Source organism: Solanum lycopersicum, chromosome 8, assembly GCF_036512215.1.
Source record: "Solanum lycopersicum chromosome 8, SLM_r2.1".
Taxonomy (NCBI): Eukaryota; Viridiplantae; Streptophyta; class Magnoliopsida; order Solanales; family Solanaceae; genus Solanum; species Solanum lycopersicum.
The window spans coordinates 58,330,831-58,348,652 of record NC_090807.1 but is presented as its reverse complement, the minus strand read 5'-3'; the positions used below and the strand labels follow the sequence as shown (position 1 = coordinate 58,348,652).

Below are 17,822 nucleotides of genomic sequence, written 5' to 3'. Positions count from 1 at the left end.
TTAAGAGTGATTAAATTCACTGTATTTCGTTATATGAGAAACAAAATATAGTTTGTTGAGTGACCGCCTATCATATGTTTAAACTCACATAATTTATTTTGTTTGTATCCATCAAGATTGTATATAGAAATAAATATATCTGTCGGAGGAAATAAATATATGTGATACAAAATGATAACAATTGATATACATTAATACATTCATTAAAGCGAATAAATATAAGTAATTCGGGACCGTTACAATTGATATAGTAAAGAAAAAAATACAAGTCAAATAAATAAGAAAACAAAATAAATCCACTTCATTTATTATAATTGAAGGAGAAGACACGGAAAAAAAAGATGTATTTATCCCTAGAGATGCAGAAGCTTAACTTTTGGGACAAACCCTATAGATGCATGAGCAAAAGGAGAAGACACGAAAAAAAGATGTATTTATCCCTAGAGATACAAGAGCTTACCTTAGAACAACCCCTATAGATGCATGAGCTGCTTAATTATCCAAAAACTTCAACCTCATCTTACATCAACGTAAGTTTAGCTTGATCGAGAGAATTTGATAGGCATAACCAAAAGAAGAGGCAATTCTGTCTCCATCTCTGTTCGTGCATTCATTAAAGCCATGACCTAACCTAATTGAAGAATAAACCTACAAATGATAACCGCTATATATCATCTCTTTAAGAAAACTAAAAATAGTATCTTTAAATTTGTGTGATTCTCAATCATCTATCTTCTTTGTTTCGATATAATATTGTCAATATAAATATATTGAATACAAGTCATACAAAAATCCTTGTAATTATTTAAACCATAGAGGTTGATGTAATTTATGAGAATTTGTATAAAATTCTTGTATGTCTATAAAAATATAATTAGTGGAGCAAATCACAATAGGCCAGAACTATATAAATAACCCTCCATTTCTTCTTTCTCACTCGTGTTATCTCCCCATTTATCTATCAAGAACTCTCCAAACCCTAATTATTTGAACAAAAATCCCATCCAATTTCTTCTAGTTCATTCTTCTTTATTTTCTTGAGTAGAACGAACAAAAATTGAAGAAGATTTATTGGGTTTACTCGGTTGAAATGATGGGGGGTAACAGAAGGGAAGAAGGGTCTGTGATGGTGAAAAATTCCAATGTATTTGCGGCGCTGGATACTTTGAGGAAGAAGAAGAAATCTGATAAGGAGAAAAGTAAAGGGTCATCGAAAAAGGAACAGGAGCCGGAAGTTTTGTGGGCTCCGGCGCCGTTGACGGTGAAATCTTGGGCAGATGTTGATGACGAAGATGATGACGATTACTACGCCACTACTGCTCCTCTTCAGTCTTTTGTGGGTTCTAATGAATCTGGAAAAAAAACTGAACCTGTTGAGGTATTGTTCTGTTCTTTGGTTTTGATTTTTTTTGGATGTTTATGTCAGGGATATACAAGTGTGGTAGATTGTATTTTTAACCGATTGAAATAATTCAATGTTATATTTGAGAAGTATTTGAAGAATACAGTGTTTTGTCTTGTTTAGTCAGTTAAATTACTGTGTTTTCGACCCTGAACTAGTTTTGGTATGCTCTTTTAGGACCTATTGAATTCCAATAGGAAGTTACTTGATTTCAAAGCAAGTTAATGTTTCTCTAACAGTTCTAGTTCTATCCCGAGCTTGTTCCTACACTGACATAGTCCCTTAGTTCAATTTGTTTGTCTTTTTTTACTTTGACATGGAGTTTCAGAGAGTGGAGATTTTTTTGAATTTTGGAGTCTTGGACTAAACGAAATGTTCTTTAGTCCTGAGTTATGTGGAAAGTTGAAATAAAGAGTTGTCAAAAAGGGAAACATGTTATGGAATGGTGTGGGTTAGTATCTGGGGCGGCAGATTCGATGAAGTAAAATGTCATCAAGAAGATGCAGAGATTATGAAAGAGATATCTTAAGACTAAGGAGCTGGCGAATTTCAGGGGAAAGTCTAGCCCAACTATAAAAGTTAACCAAACATCTAGCTTTTAGGGAACATTTAGGAGTTGAAACATCAAAACATCTGTGGTTTCCTTCAGGCCCTGTCATACAAGTTTCTAGCCGAGCTAAGAGAGAACTCTTGGCAAAGACCCGACTTAATGTATGTGCATCAGTAACAATTAAGCTTTAATTTCATGTTCCAATAGTTGGTACTGCCTACAGGATGATTGTTTCCAATGCTTTGAGTTATTTTTTTGATCCACATTGTGGAAGAATGTTGGGATTTAAGAGACAACTCCTTATTTGGTTTTAGGTTCTAAAAATATTCTCCTTTTTTGAAATTGGAATGTCTGGTTGGAGCCTGTGGCTGTAAGCGCAGCTAGTGTTTTCCTTTCTCTTTGGACTCCTGGAATTCCACTAGTTAATAGTTTCTTCAATGCATATTTTATTCCTTATGGCTGTTCATTTTGCATGATGATTTATCGTTCTGTTGACTCTTTACTCTCATGTCTATGTTTTCTGCACTGTCTGTTCTTCAAAATTTAGGGATTAATTTTCTTTCACAAGGGAATAGAAAGTTCAAAACGAAGGAAAAGGAAGTAAATAACCAAATTATTGCAATATTTGGCAGCCATAGAAGTTTGAACGTTTATTTGAGTTAGTACTGTGCATATACTGAATTTGTAATTGGGTTTGCAGGAAACAGAAAGTGAGGACGACCTTCTTGATGAAGATGAAGATGTGGAAGATAATGACCACGAGTCTGAGGTTGCAGAACATGCTGAGCCAGTAAGACAAAAGATAGAAGCTTCACCAGCTCCCAAAGAAGCTGAGAGACAACTATCGAAGAAAGAGAGAAAGAAAAAGGAGCTTGCTGAATTGGAGGCACTTTTAGCTGATTTTGGGGTGGAACAAAAGGAGGACGGTCCGGAAGACCTACCTGGTAATTCTTTTGCCTCGTGTACTGATAATATTTTTTCCCTTAGTAAATAGTTATTGAAATTGTGATAAAATTGATGGTCCACCTCCTTAAGACTGATATCATATTCTCTTTTATTTGATGGACTACTTTTTCTTTTGGTTAGCACTTTCTGTCATTATTTGGTTAAGATGCCTAGTTTGACTCGATGGGTATCTGAAGCTGGATTTTCCTAAATGTTTTTCTATAATTACAGATGTTGCTAACGAGAAGAAAGAGGGTAAGCCAGCAGAAGATGTAGAAAAGAAAAATGGTGGGGCCACAGAGCCTAAAAGTGCAAAGAAGAAGAAAAAGAAGGACAAAGCATCCAAGGGGGTGAAGGAATCAGAGGATCAGCCCAACAATGTAGATGGCACTACTGGACCCGAGGAAACTGGAGGAGCTGGACCAGTAGAAGATGTGTCAACAGTGGATATGAAGGAGAGGCTGAAGAGGGTGGCTTCGGCAAAGAAAAAGAAATCCGGGAAAGAGACGGATGCTGCTGCAAGAGCAGCCGCAATAGAGGCTGCTGCACGGAATTCCAAGCTTGCTGCAGCAAAGAAGAAAGAGAAGAGCCATTACAACCAGCAGCCGACGCGATAAATTCTACCACAGCTTGGAATGATTAGCATCAATGGTCCGAGTTCCAAACAGTTTGGTACACAAAATCGTGTTTTGGCTGATGTAGAATAAGATTAGGGCTCTAGGTTCGGTCATTGGGACACAAAAAAACTATGGACTAGTTCTCGGAGCTTGTCTTAAAAAAAGTAAAGAGAAATGAGGAAAAAAGTGACTGGCTGGACAATTTTACTGTATGAGAATGGTATTTGGAGATGTAGAGAGTAGCTTATGTGTAAAAGTTGCATATTGGTGCTAGTACCTGTTGAACTAAGGTTTTTTGGTGAATGAGAATGTTATTTGCTACTTTATTGAATATTGGAGCTATTGTGTTCTTAGAATGCCATTTCTCTCATGTTTGGTGCACAGGTACGTACCTTGAGATGTGTGCAAATTGTTTCTTGTAATAATATATACATAGAGAGAGAGAGCTTACAAAGAGATTTGAAGGAGTTGGACAGCCAAGTACAAGGACTCCTCAATCTTACTTGGAGGATAGAAGACATATTCTCAGTTACGAAGGGTGATCTAACTATTCAACCAAAAATAGTTTTACTACTGTACAAGGAGTTAGGATTAAGGGGGGTCGAAATGTGATCATTGAATTTTATTTTATTTTTGGCTTGTCATCCTTTTTCGCTGGCTGATATTGAGTGGATCTATATAATTTTTTGCGGAAAAGGGTAGAAAAAAATATTCTAAAACTATCCGAAATAGATTATATTTACCCTTAAATTATATTTCAGTTCAAAACTATTATTTCCGTCAAACGATTGGGTAAAAAGTGTCCTCCTTATTAGCAGAAGTTGTTAAATGTCATATGAATGTCACATTGCACGACAATAGGGTTTCACCGCCACAATAAAAAAGGGTCAAAATACCCTTAAACTATCCGAAATAGCTCATATTTACCCTTAAACTATATTTCGGCTCAAAATTATCCTTCTCATCAAACTATTGGGTCAAAAGTACCCTTCTTGTTAACTAGAGTTGTTAAATGTCATTGGATACCACGAAATGAGAGAGAATGGGTGAAATCGTTTCTGGAAAATAATGAAATGAAGCGAAAAAAGAGTACTTAAATTTTAAGGATTTAATGCAGTGGAACCCTATTAGCGTGCAATGTGACATCTACATGAAATTTAACAACTTCCGTAGAGATATTGCTTTTACAAAATTCACTTCGAGAAAAATCATTCTTCTCAAAATCAATTTTTTTGGGAATGGGGCACGAAATTGTCCAGAGCAATAAGTTCTTTTAAAGGTTGCTTTAGGACGAGGGACAAAGAACCTTCCCCTAAAAAGTATAAGAAGTAGCTTTTGCTATTTTTTAAAAGAAAGAGTTTTTAGAAACACAACTTTCTGAAGACTTGATTATAAATAAATAAATAAGTTATAAGCTATTTATGAAAAACATGATTTTACTAAATATTTATAAATCTCTATTGTTAATTCCTCAGATGTCGGGGAGTGACACATATGAAATATACTAACTTTTAATTAAAAAAAGAAAAGATATATACTCGTTTTAGATGTCAACTAGACATTACAACAAAATCAAGTTTAATAAATTAATTTTTTTTATTGAATTGTATTATAGAAATTATTGAAAACGACTCATCCATTATAAAAGAGTCTGCAATTACATTTTGTTTGTTTCGGTAAACTCATATGTAATGTTATTTAGAACACTTTCAATTTTATCAAGTTAGATAGTCGATGCAATAAAAAATTAATTAACTAATAATTTCTCAATTTACTAAATAACTACGCAGAGAAGATAACTCTACATAGCTGAAGCATACATCTCTATGTCGATGTGCCTACTTTAATAAGGATATTTTTGAAAAATAAATAACTTTTTTTTAATTCTATTTAAATTTAATTAGTGTATAATTTTTTTGAAATTAACAGAGTCGCTTTAGCTATTTCTTTCAATTTAAATTCAAATCCTATAGTTATATTTTCTTGCTCTGAATATCAATAGTACTTGTGCAATTTTTGTAACTAATTTGAGTAAAAATCACGTGTCAATTAAGAAAATAGTTTAATTATGGACGTATTAGTAAGACTCTTCACATTAGATTTATCAGGTAACTTACATAAATATACTATATTAAGAAAATATTTATCATTTATAGTAATAATATTATTTTTCATTTGATCACTTATACAGTTTAAAACTACTTATTATAGAGAAGAAAAGCCCCCTAATCTATATTCAGATTTTCGACTACACACTTTAACTTTACCAGAGTCCTATCACCCACCTGAATTGTTTAAAACTAATATTATTACCTCTCTGAATGCTTAGCTGGCATAGAGAGTGTGTTTCAGAGCAAAAAAATAAATGTAAAAAAATTTAATTTTTAATATCTCTTTTATAAATATATGACTGTTTATTTATTTTTCAAATTTATTGTCTTTCTTCTCCGTAACAACAAAAATTCTTATACCGAATTTACCATTGTTGATTTCACACAAACTTGTAAACTCTCGTATAAAAATTTAGAAAAAAACAATCAATTCATTTAAAGATAAAGTGACATGTTTTTCAATCATCCAAAAATGAAATTTAGATTAGATTTGAAAGAATAAATGAAATTGGTTTACATCAAATTCAATTGAACTACTACTTTCTAGTGAGAATATTTTTTTCTTTTTATTGTATATCCTTTAATTATCAATCTCATATTTCAATTAATCAATAAAAGGATTCCATCTCAATTGACCCCCATTAGTGACATTGCTAGTGCTTTCGTTTGTTCTCCCTCTTTTGCTACTCGACCATCAGCCATCATTTTCGATACCTCCGGCGAAACCCATACCACCAATAAAACCCCGTTCTCCTCATTCCCTCTCCTTTTATTTCTGTCCCGTTTCGACACAACCACCATGAAGACCTACCCTTATTCTCACAACAAGGTCGACTACAACAAAAACAACAAAACCTTGCTGATGCACTGCTCGGACCAATGAGCTCCGGTGAAGCAAGAAAAACTCGATGTAGAAGCGATATGCATAGATCCTTTTAGATTATTTTTCAATGTTCTTCAACAAGCAAAACTCAAATATTGCTTGACATGCTCCCGCTATCAATATTCATCTTTGTTCCTCACAATTTCATAGGGGGAAGAAGTTACTTTGGAGATTTGAGAAATTGTGAGAGTATAAGAAAAAGTGGAAAGGAATTATAAATTTTTTTAAAAAAAATACTAAGTTAATTGATTTTTACCTGTAAAAACGTGAAGTTCACAGCCCAAGATAGGTCTGGCTGTGGCTTTTTAGGTGTGTAATTATTACAGTTTTAAACAATTCAAGTGGGTGTTAGGTTTCTCGTAAAGTTAAAGAGTGTAGTTGAAAAATCGAATATAGATTAGGGGGGCTTTTGAACATTTTCTCTAGAAGTTTTATTGAACGCGTGATACATTTATCATATATTTTAGTATAATGTGTCAATTTCTTACCAAACTATCATAATATATTTTGAAACAGTTATAATACGTATGTATTGCATACATAATTCTCTTTTAATACATATTACAAATTTATCATAGTAATGCTACGAATGATAATAAACAATAAATATTACTAAATCTATAAATTAAAAGAATAAAAGGTATTCATCGAAGTAATTTTCCAATTTATGAATATATATTGGGCGCGTGCACAACATCGATTTTTTCATAACTAGTATAGAGAAAAATGAGACCTGGTTGAGTAAATTGATTAGTTATAACTTATAGGATTAGATTTGCACTTTCCAAATAGTTCAAAGGACTTATAGTGCAATTTTGCAATTTCATTCCATTCAGAAATTGGAACTGAGTCCTGCCGAACAAGCTTAACCAAAATCCCCTCGAAAAAGTATACTGAAAAATGATAGCCACACGCAATCTCAAAAGATTCAACAAAATTTGAATTATAGCAAATTAAGAGTTCCCTCTTCTTGATTCAGCGCTCTTTCAATCTGTTTAGTGAAGTTTTTACGACATATTTTATGTGCTTATATACAGTAAGACTCATGAACATTTAGTTGAATTCATGTTAGTTTTGTTTATAACTGTTTTTCTTCATCTGGGTATCTCTGTTTATAGTCTTTTTCTGCTTCTCAACCTTCCTTTTTCAATTTTGAACTAGTTAAGGTTTTTGTTGGTTATGTGTAAATATCAGAGCTTGACTTATGGGAACTCTAGGATTGTTGTGAAAAATGACCTATTTCATTTTTTTTCTTTCTGAAATGTGAAGCTCTCTGTTTATTTGAACCAGGGTCTATCGGAAACAACCTCTCTACCGTAAGGTCTATGCACACCCTGCCCTCCACGGAGCGACTTGTGGGATTACATTGGGGTATGTTGTTGTTGAAATGTGAACCTCTTACTTTTTGGTAATTTTTGTTTGTTCTATAGGGAGAACTCATAAAACATGGTGGTTCAGTAAGGTTTTGTGAATAAAATTTGTAATCTCTCTCTCTCTCCCATTTTGATGGGACCTAATTCGATTTTATTTTCTGCATGATTGTAGACTATTGCAATGTAATGTAGAGAAATGTACTACAACTATGTCATTAAATTTTGATATGACCAAGCATCAACTAGCTTCCTATTTTTCAAATCTTGAATTATCGGTTGCAAGTTAAATAAAAAATACTTAGCTACAATGCTCTGCAGATATAAGAAACATTGCATATTTAAGAAACAATAGAAGATGAAATCAATGCAAGCATCTTAGTCTTAAGATCTTTGGAAATCCACTCAGGTCAATCAGAGGGTGATGAATTTAGGCACTTTAAAAATCTTGTTGTAATTCCTTATCATGTTTTTTGAGCTTGTGAAGGTCGTCTCCTACTCTCCCCATGATATGTTAAGTACTGATACTTCTGCATTCTTATGAGAGAAGAATGTTAATGGTTCATTAATGCTTAACCGTACCAGGCCTTGAATGTTTGGGAACTGCTTTGTAACTTGAAGCTTTTAGGGGACTAAGAGTAGGCTCTTGGTCCCCTGCAATTATGTTCAATATCAAGTGAAGACTCATATGGAGGTTATGCCTGCTAAGCTTTATAGCCCCTTTCTGGGGCTTCCACTTCAATGCAACCTGAACGGAAGGAGAAGGGGAAATTATATTAGTGGAGTAAGATCATTAAGAAGAAATGTTTGCCAATGCAAATATTCAAAGAAAGGTGACTGGATAACTCAAGGGGTCAAATTTACCCATTTTTGTGGAAGAAATGTGGAGCTGTTATGGAAGAGTTTTGCATTGAGAAGTGGCACATTAATATGCTCTGTGAGAGAGCCACTAGCTCGAAGTAAGGGCTTGGTGAAATCACTAGTTCCAGTTTGGGAAGAAGGGTTATTCTTTTTCCGTTGTTCAGTCTTTTGTGCTGTTATATCTGGGGTGTGTTTACTTCTATGGTATGGCCAGTTGAAAGCAAAGAGTTATATTGAAGCAAAGCTTTTGCCTTCCGTATGTGCATTATTGAGTGATTATGTTCAACGTGAACTTGATTTTGGTAGGGTTCGAGGAATATCACCTTTAAGTATTACATTAGAGTCATGCTCTATTGGTCCTCATAGCGAAGAGTTCTCCTGTGGGGAATTACCAACTGTTAAGCTGCGAATTCTTCCTTTTTCGAGTCTGAGTAGGGGAAAGATTGTGATTGATGCGGTCCTGTCAAATCCAAGTATTCTAGTAGCGCAAAAGCAAAACTATACATGGCTTGGGCTTCCCTTTTCTGAAGAAAATCCGCCGAGCCGCTTATCAGCTGAAGAAGGCATTGATTTACGTACAAAAATAAGGAGGATTGCCAGAGAGGATGCCGCTACTCACTGGGCCAGGGAGAGAGATGCTGCAGCAAGGGAAGCAGCAGAGAGGGGTTATGTTCTTCCTGAAGGAAATTCTTTTCTGTTAGATGATGACTTCTCAAAGAATGCTGCAAGTTCTCTTGCAAGGATAGTTACTTCAGAGTCCTTCTTTTGTATGGATGAGAAACTGCACTGGAGAGATCAGCATCACATGGATTCAGGAGGGGAGTATGCTTTGAAGCATGCAGATTTAGAGAAAACATTTGGTGCAAAAGTTTCTTCTTCGGGGACTAAGTTTTGGTCTAAAATCATACCAGGCTCGTTAAGACAAAGATTCAAGAATGCTAATGACAGAGATTTATCTGCAGCTGGTATTGCATCTAGAAGAAGAATTCTTGACCGTAGTGCATCAGCAGTTTGTTTGTATTTCAAGGGAAATGCAAATCTCAGTGTCTGTTGTCCGACATCTGAGGTTTATGATATTGCAAATCCTGCTATTTTTCCAGTCGAAAGCGAGGTTGATACCTTACCCTCTGTTTCTTCACCAACAATATCTGAAGAAGTTGTAAACTCTGTAGATAATTCTGAGGGGAACTTATTTACCAGCAATGCAAAATCTAAGGTGTCTGATTGTGGTTCTTCTACTGAAGGAATCTCAGACCCTGTAGAAAGATGCCAGCTTGATCTTATGTGTAAGAAAATGTTGGGTACATATCCCTTGCCTGTAGATAAATGTGATAATGTTTGCATCAGAAGTTTAAATGTTTTACGTGATCCATTTCTGTTTACTTTGGTTAGACTTCGTAAAGCTTTAAGTCTCAATGAAAAACTATCCTCCACTAATGTTCTGGGGGTTAAAACAACTGATGGGCCTGGAGTAAGTAGTGAAGAAAATGCCGCTGATATCATGAGTACAGGTTCCAATAGCAGAGATGATTCACATAGATTTGAGCAGCAGGATCAACAGTCTCATTGGGGGATTTCAGATATTAGACAAGGCCATACCTCTTTTGGTTCTGGAGTTACAGTGCTTGAGCCATTGCCTTTGCACCATCCATCAAAAACTCTGCAGTCCTGGAGCCCCAAGTCAGCTTTATGTTCTTTTGTGAAGAATCTAGGTCAGCTCGGGGCTGATTCAATTGCAAAGCTGAAAAGGTTGAAGCTCGAGATGAGTCCAACAGTGGAGGATATTGTTGCTGAACTTGTTGATGGGGATGAAGGGAACCATGTATCCAGTATTGAAAAGATGGTTCCGGTAATCCTGGATTCTGTACATTTCAGTGGAGGCTCATTGATGCTGCTTGCATATGGTGATTCAGAGCCAAGGTAAATTTCGAACCAGCAAAAAAGTTTTCGAACCTGTCCAAACAATAATTTTCTTGAAAACTCCTTCTAATTTTAAAATTTGTCCTTTTAATAATTTCTTCTTACTCTCTCTCTTACTCATGCTCCATTAAGTATAGTTAGTTGATATGGATTTTTAACCTCATCTGTCTTGATTTGCTTGCACAGCATTTTTTTTTGGTAATGGGAAATATTAGATAGCTTTTGGTCACCTTTTTCTTAAATTTCCAAATGGCCTCGTTGAAATGCTGTGTGATGGGAGATACATTCTTGATGTGTGCATGTTCTGCTACTGGAGTTATCTTAATCCCAATCTTTTCCTCGTTCTTAGGTTTATTTCATGCTGGTCTATGCATTCAGTATTATCTTTGTCTGTCTTTATAGAGAGATGGAAAATGTCACGGGGCATGTTAAGTTTCAAAACCACTATGGACGCGTGCATGTACAGCTAGATGGTAATTGTAAGATGTGGCGATCGGACATCAGATCTGACAATGGTGGTTGGTTATCAACAGATGTTTATGTTGATATTACTGAGCAGAAATGGCATGCGAATCTGAAGATTGTGAACCTCTTTGTTCCGGTAAGGTGCATTGCCATGTTACTTGATTTGTGAAATTTGAAAGATCCAAAAGAGTTATTCCACAACGAGACTGCAAAAAGGCTTGATACCTTTTACTGTTTTATGTGTCATGTATGGTTTTATTTCTTGGATGCAGCTTTTTGAGAGGATATTGGAAATTCCAATCATATGGTCCAAAGGAAGAGCTACTGGCGAGGTGCTGCCCTAACTCTGCATGTGTTCTGTAAACCTTTTCAGTTCTTTAACAGTTCATGTTATCTCACTTGTTGAATGAGTTGATTATGTTAGGTCTGTGGTTAGATTGGAACTAGCCTTACTAGCGACATGTGTATGCATCACTGCATCGTTCGAAGAATAAATTGTGTATACTATTAGAAGTATCTATAAATTAACATAGATGTAAAACACTTGTTTTGATGCTTTTCTCTATCTCTTCTCTCATTTCTCACAATAAATGTAATTAAAAAAAATCCAATAATGAAGGTTCTTAATAGTGCATGCCAGTCACTTAAAGATAAATTAACACTATTGTAAAGCATTTGACCATTGATATAGGATTGGAACTTTTCTTCACTAAACTAAAACTGGATGCATATTTCACGTATCCCATAAAACTCAAGCCGGCCACATACTTCACATATCCCAAAATACTAAAGCTAAACGCATACTGTTGTCCTGACATTCATCGTGTTATTATAATGGTAAATTTTGACTCTGTATATAGGGGTTGTTTTTGTTGATTCTTCCATCAGATCCAAATATTTGCATGTGCAATTATTTGTAAATTCTGTATATTTCCTTTTGCATGTTAAATTGGATATGGTTGACATTTATCCTTGGCAGAAGATCATATGTTCTACTAATTTTATGTCTGAACAACTACTTAGTACTGACTTTGCAAACACATGTTTAAAGGTGCACATGTGCATGGAAAAGGGGGAAAGTTTTCCAAATCTTCATGGACAGCTTGATGTAACAGGGTTGGCATTTCAAATATATGATGCTCCTTCTGGATTTTGGGTAAGCTGTCTTTCGGCATTGGAGTCATTGAACCAAGCAATCTTTTATGATCTCCCTCACAGTTCATACTCTTATCCGGCTATTATTTGTGCTGAGTTGTCTGCTACTACACTTACAAGTAGCACAAGTAATTTTAGGTATTTTCTTCTCGTAACTTGTGAATCGTGTGGATCTTTTGTTCTTGAGTAGCTTTATAGAAGCGTCGAGTTTTCATAGCCCTACATGCTCTAAGACAAACACATGTGTTTGGTGAGGTGTGCTGAACTGTTGATGACCCATTTAAAGTTCTGATGGTTGATGCCCTTGAGTATTTTTATCACTTTCCTTCTCTTTTGTAGGACATGTCTGCCAGTTTATGTTTTCGTGCTCAACGTATATTCTTGCACAATACCAGTGGTTGGTTTGGTGATGTTCCATTAGAAGCTTCTGGAGATTTTGGCATCAATCCAGAGGAAGGAGAATTCCATCTTATGTGTCAGGTATACTATCTGGGCTTCGTTAGGGCTTCGTTTGTAAATAGCTACTAGGAACCATGTCTAGTTTAAATTTAAACAATATGAGGTTTTTAAGTAGATAAATCCAAGGGTGGTGTTTGAATTATCTTCTGTTGCCAAGTTTAAATGTTTAGATATATTTATATGAGATACTATGAGAATCTTTGACATCCACCCGTTTTAGCAGGGAAGGAATTTTGGTCTTATTTGTTTCCAAGTGGGCTTAATAATATGGGTGGACCCATGTTGAGCAACAGGTTTAGCTGAATCGTTGTTTCAAAAGAAGAGAATAAAAGAATTTTAGGAATGTTCAGCTTGATTATTCCTTCTAACTATTCAGGTTTAAATAGTATTTAGACATGTAGGAAAGGATGTATAGTTGCTGGAATGAATCTCCATACTTATCCTAATTGATACAAATAATATCTTCCTATAGATGCCATGATAGATTTTTTGGGCTCTTTACACTTACAGCAGTGATGATCTGCTCCCTTTGTATGTAAGATTTTCTTTTCCAAGCAGTCATGTAATGTTCACAAATGTTTGTCTTAGCTTTAGAAGTGTTACCAATAAGTATTTATACCAGTTGGATGGGAATATGAAATGTGGGTAATGGCTTGTCTGGTGGTCTTTCTGTTCTCTTCATCAACTTTCATATAGTTCTGATTTTGTATTGTCACTTTTTTCAGGTTCCATCTGTTGAAGTGAATGCCTTAATGAAAACATTCAAGATGAAGCCCTTATTGTTTCCGGTTTGTTTTTATTCACCTTTCCACGGTTGCATATTTGCATCTATATTGAGCCCTTGAAGCCTAAATATTTTTGGGCCGCAATTCTTTCTATAAAATTACATTTTATATCTCTACGCTAGTAACCCTGGTATTTGGGTTGCCTAGGTATTAATTATGAACCCCTTCCTATTCCAAACTTCATTGTCTGAAGTGGAGATTGATCTTTGTTTGCCTTCATCCAATTAATATCTACGCTAGTAACTGGCAGCAGTAAATATCACTCATTGCCCACCTCAAGTTAAATTTCACAGTACTTTTCTCTACTGTCATGACTACTCCAAAAATGAAAGAAACTGTGATCTGACTAGCCATTATATTCTTTGCAAAATAAAGAGCAATATGGAGCTCCACAGTTATATATATTGTACTTTACATAAACTGTAGTTTTTAGCCATGTCTAATTCCTATATTTATAGAACTTATTCTCTTAAAACCCCCAAAATTATCCCTTCTTTACAAGTATCTCTAGTGTTTGATTAAGGTAGTAATAATCTCTCATCTGGGGCTTTTGCATTGTAAAATGCAATGTGATTCAAAGATGGTTCTGTCTTTGTAGACTTGGTGTATTTGGATTGGAACCTAAAACAACTATTATCAGGGATGTGCTTTTAGTGTTTCAGGCTGAACTGAGAAATGTACTAGAGAGTAACTTAATGCTTAATGTGCCATGGTAGAGTGAAGCTATTAATAGACCTTTGTTTATCAGAATGTTTCTCCTAATCCGAGGAATTTTAATAGGGTATGAAATTGTATCGAGGGAAAGAAAATCCTTTGAAGTTACTGGTGGGATTTATAGTATGCACTCTCTTTTAGATGGTGCAACACTTGATCATGTTTTAGTTAATGACATGTTTACTCATTTATCAAAACACTATTTTGACTGAAGCTCTGCTCAACTAAATACAGAGCTTCATATTTGTCTGGTGAAACCCCTAACCGATTTCATCATTTAGCTTCATTATTTGCGACATTGGTTAGGGTTTTCACCTTTAGTATGATTAATATGTGGCTGTGTTCACGTTTTCTGTTGCCAAATAATGTGCTTCATTACTCTATTAAGAGGACTACAAACATTCTTACAGCTCCTTTCCTTCTTAAATGAAGTGGTCAACCATTTGTGATCAAATTATGAACTGTGTTATTGTTTTCTGTACCTGTTGCTTCATTTGCTCGGAGAATCTTTCTATTGTCTGCCGTTTTTTCCCTTCCAATCCTTCTTTGATTACACTTCTTTTGAGCTGAGTGTCTATTGAAAACAACCTCTCTGCCCAACAAAGGTAGGGGTAAGGTCTGCGTACATGCTACCCTCCCCAGACCCCACTTATGAAGTTACACTGGTATGTTGTTATTATCGTTCTCTGTGATTTGTTGTTCGTTAAAGATGGCACAATGATTCTGGCTACCCTTTGGCCTCTCTCTCCTAATTGATCTCATGCTGATGATTTATTTCAGTTGGCTGGCTCGGTAACAGCTGTATTCAATTGTCAAGGTCCCTTGGATATGCCCATATTTGTGGGGAGTGCATTGGTGTCAAGGAAGATAGCCAATTTGGCCAATGAGTTCCCTAAATCTGCGGCATATGAAGCTGTGATTAATAACAAGGAGGCTGGTGCTGTGGCAGCAATAGATCGTGTTCCATTCTCCTACATTTCAGCCAACTTTACTTTCAATACGGATAACTGTGTATGTTAAATCAGCTATAAATATTTCCAGTTTTTGAAATGTTTCTGTACTATGAAATTTATCATGTTTACGGCAGGTGGCTGACTTGTACGGCATTAGAGCTAGCCTTATTGATGGCGGTGAAATTCGCGGTGCAGGAAATGCATGGATTTGCCCTGAGGTATGTGTATATATCTGAGATTATTCTTTGGCTTGAAGATCACGTAAATATGATTATGTTCTGGACCAAATATTCACAAAAATTCTCAAGTCACTAGATAAGAGATACACCATAATGAGTGTCTAAAGGAGAGAATTACTTGTCTCCAGAATATCTCAATTTTAGGCTGCAAATATTAAACCAAAAAATTAGCCTGAACTTGCCACATGTAACTTTGGCCAGCTGCAGATGAATTTCTCAGGGATATCTTCATTCAAAGTCAAGTCTACAACTTTTAATCCAATAAGGTACCTAGTTATGCAGGTGTTGTGTTGATAGAATTGTCAGATGACTTTATTGTCAAGGTGGTGCTACATGATTCTTTTGTACGGTCTTGGGCAATCCTTTTTTGGGTCCTGTAACTGTCTTTGTGAAAGATACTTGGTATCAGGTGGGATGATAATTCCTAACGGGTTTCAGAAAGGGATCCTTTACTCATTCATGTTATAGTCGGAGCTTGGAGTCCCAGCCCAGTAGATAATCAGTGGTTTTCAGATCACTTTACCTTTTTTCGTCTTGAGAACATGGAAGAGTTACTTAGCACTCTAGGTTTGAAGTATATGCCGAGACCTTTAGGGTTCGTTTGGTGTGAAGGATAATACCAAATAGTCCTGGGATTAAATTATAGTACCACTTAATTTGTTGTTTGGTTGGCAAGTCCGGGATAACTTATCCCGGGATTAATAATTAGTATCGGGATAAGTTATCCCTCCCTTTGGTTGGTATAGTAATTCCAGGATAACTTATCCCGGGATAAAATAAGTAAATTACAAAAATGTCTCTTTCAACCCTTTTGTTACATCACTTTTTACATTCATAAAGGGTATTTTTGTAAATCAATAAATTGTTCTTAAAATTTATTATTTTGAATACAACAAACCAAACACTCAATTAAAAATAATCCCATCATGATTACCCATCATAATTAATCCCATCATAACTTGAATTCAAACCAAACGACCACTTAGAGTAAAACAAGTACTTGAGAGAAGTTTTATGACAGACTATGAACATACTCATGATAGGTTCACACTTGCAATGATGGTGGGCAAATCACACTGTCGGTGGGTAGTTTGGGTGAGAAGAAAGAAGTGGGAAAATGCTAGGATGTCTGGATCAGAGAATTTAGGGTTGATTACCTAAGGCAGTTTTTCTTTTTGAAATTGGTAACATGTTTCATATATGTATGAACAACAGCACAGATATTATGCTGGTCACCAGTGTAATCCTTCGGAATAGCAAAATAAGTTCCCCCTAGACAAAAACTTACTGGGATTTTATGGACCACTAACAGAATTTTCTTTCTACCATAAAGAAAAAGCAACATACGATTCATCTTTATTTTCTGTATGGACTATGGAGTTACCTGTACTCTCGAAACGTCTGGAATTTCTTTCCTTTCGGCTTACAAACTGTCCATCAAATGAATGCTGGGATTTTTCTCCACCATTTCTTCTGCTAACAGGCTGACACCACCTAAAACAGCCCTTCTTGATAAAGTAATAGTTTCATTCATAAGAAGGGGGCAACCCTGTATACAATGTCTACAATCATAGAGGATTTTGGATCAAAATATAAGCTAGTCATCTATACTTGATAGGGGGCGCTCCAACGATGTTCAGGAAAAAACAAGGTCTCACCAAGGTAGCTTCCTCATAGTTAGGATAGGAAGTGTGAAACTGAGAACTCCTGTCGAATTGATCGAATAGCTAATCTATGAAAGATCTAAGAAGGAGACTGTTGGTTTTGTGATAGCATAAAACAATAGGAACTTTCTGAATAGGTCAAGAAGAAGTTCCAACAAATCCCTAACCAAACTAGCTTTCAAAGCAGATCGAAGGGTAGATAGTCATGCTAGAACAGGAATAGGAGTTAGAACATGAATAGGATTGTACATGGTATTTCTACATGGAAAAGGATTGTAATGTAGTGTCCATAAATAGAATTCAATGTAATAATGTATCTTAATTGTATTTTTCCATGCTTTCTCACATTCCATGATAAAGAAATGCACATTGGGCAATTCAACCCCAAAAACTAGCTCACTAAGGAAAGATTTCCCAAGACCATAAGGAGACTTAAGTTCCCATTATGCCACTGATGTGGGACTCGAACATCTTCTGCACGCCCAGGATTGGACATCTGGAGGTGGACAATATAAATAGGGGGCTCAACATCGGGAACAATGAATTGGGATTGGCCTGGCTCTCATACCGTGATAAAGAACTGAACCTTCGGCCTAACTCAACCCCAAAAGCTAGCCATGAGGGGAGGACATAGCATATGATGAGACGAAATTCCCATTATCCCACTGATGTGGGATACAAACAAGTTAGATAAAGTAAAAATGAGAATTGGTATATGATATATCTTCT

General features: G+C 35.6%; 2 protein-coding genes across 3 annotated transcripts in view; both read left to right on the top strand.

The window, feature by feature from the left end:
* Positions 1-378: 378 nt before the first annotated feature.
* Positions 379-3,845, top strand: LOC101251016 (uncharacterized). The gene is made up of 3 exons (XM_004245188.5): positions 379-1,378; positions 2,653-2,896; positions 3,129-3,845. Exons 1-3 carry the CDS (start codon positions 1,091-1,093, stop codon positions 3,512-3,514), a joined length of 918 nt encoding a protein of 305 aa, XP_004245236.1. The 5' UTR covers positions 379-1,090; the 3' UTR covers positions 3,515-3,845.
* A 3,493-nt stretch (positions 3,846-7,338) lies between these two features.
* Positions 7,339-17,822, top strand: part of LOC101257991 (protein TIC236, chloroplastic) — a 44,882-nt gene continuing 34,398 nt past the window's right edge. For both annotated transcript variants that reach the window (XR_011211229.1, XM_010326851.4), the window contains exons 1-10: positions 7,339-7,544; positions 7,799-7,879; positions 8,464-10,659; positions 11,062-11,260; positions 11,397-11,456; positions 12,176-12,280; positions 12,619-12,759; positions 13,464-13,526; positions 15,018-15,248; positions 15,325-15,408. Coding sequence is in view for 1 of the 2 variants with exons in the window: in XM_010326851.4 (XP_010325153.1) it covers positions 8,567-10,659; positions 11,062-11,260; positions 11,397-11,456; positions 12,176-12,280; positions 12,619-12,759; positions 13,464-13,526; positions 15,018-15,248; positions 15,325-15,408 (2,976 nt within the window). In the remaining variant the exon portion in view is untranslated. The remainder of the gene's footprint in view (positions 7,545-7,798; positions 7,880-8,463; positions 10,660-11,061; positions 11,261-11,396; positions 11,457-12,175; positions 12,281-12,618; positions 12,760-13,463; positions 13,527-15,017; positions 15,249-15,324; positions 15,409-17,822) is intronic.

Coding starts and splice junctions, on each gene's coding strand:
- LOC101251016 (XM_004245188.5), top strand. CDS start 1,091: ATGATGGGGGGTAACAGAAGGGAAGAAGGGTCTGTGATGGTGAAAAAT. Junction 1,379..2,652: donor AAAAAACTGAACCTGTTGAG/GTATTGTTCTGT, acceptor TTGGGTTTGCAG/GAAACAGAAAGTGAGGACGA. Junction 2,897..3,128: donor CGGTCCGGAAGACCTACCTG/GTAATTCTTTTG, acceptor CTATAATTACAG/ATGTTGCTAACGAGAAGAAA.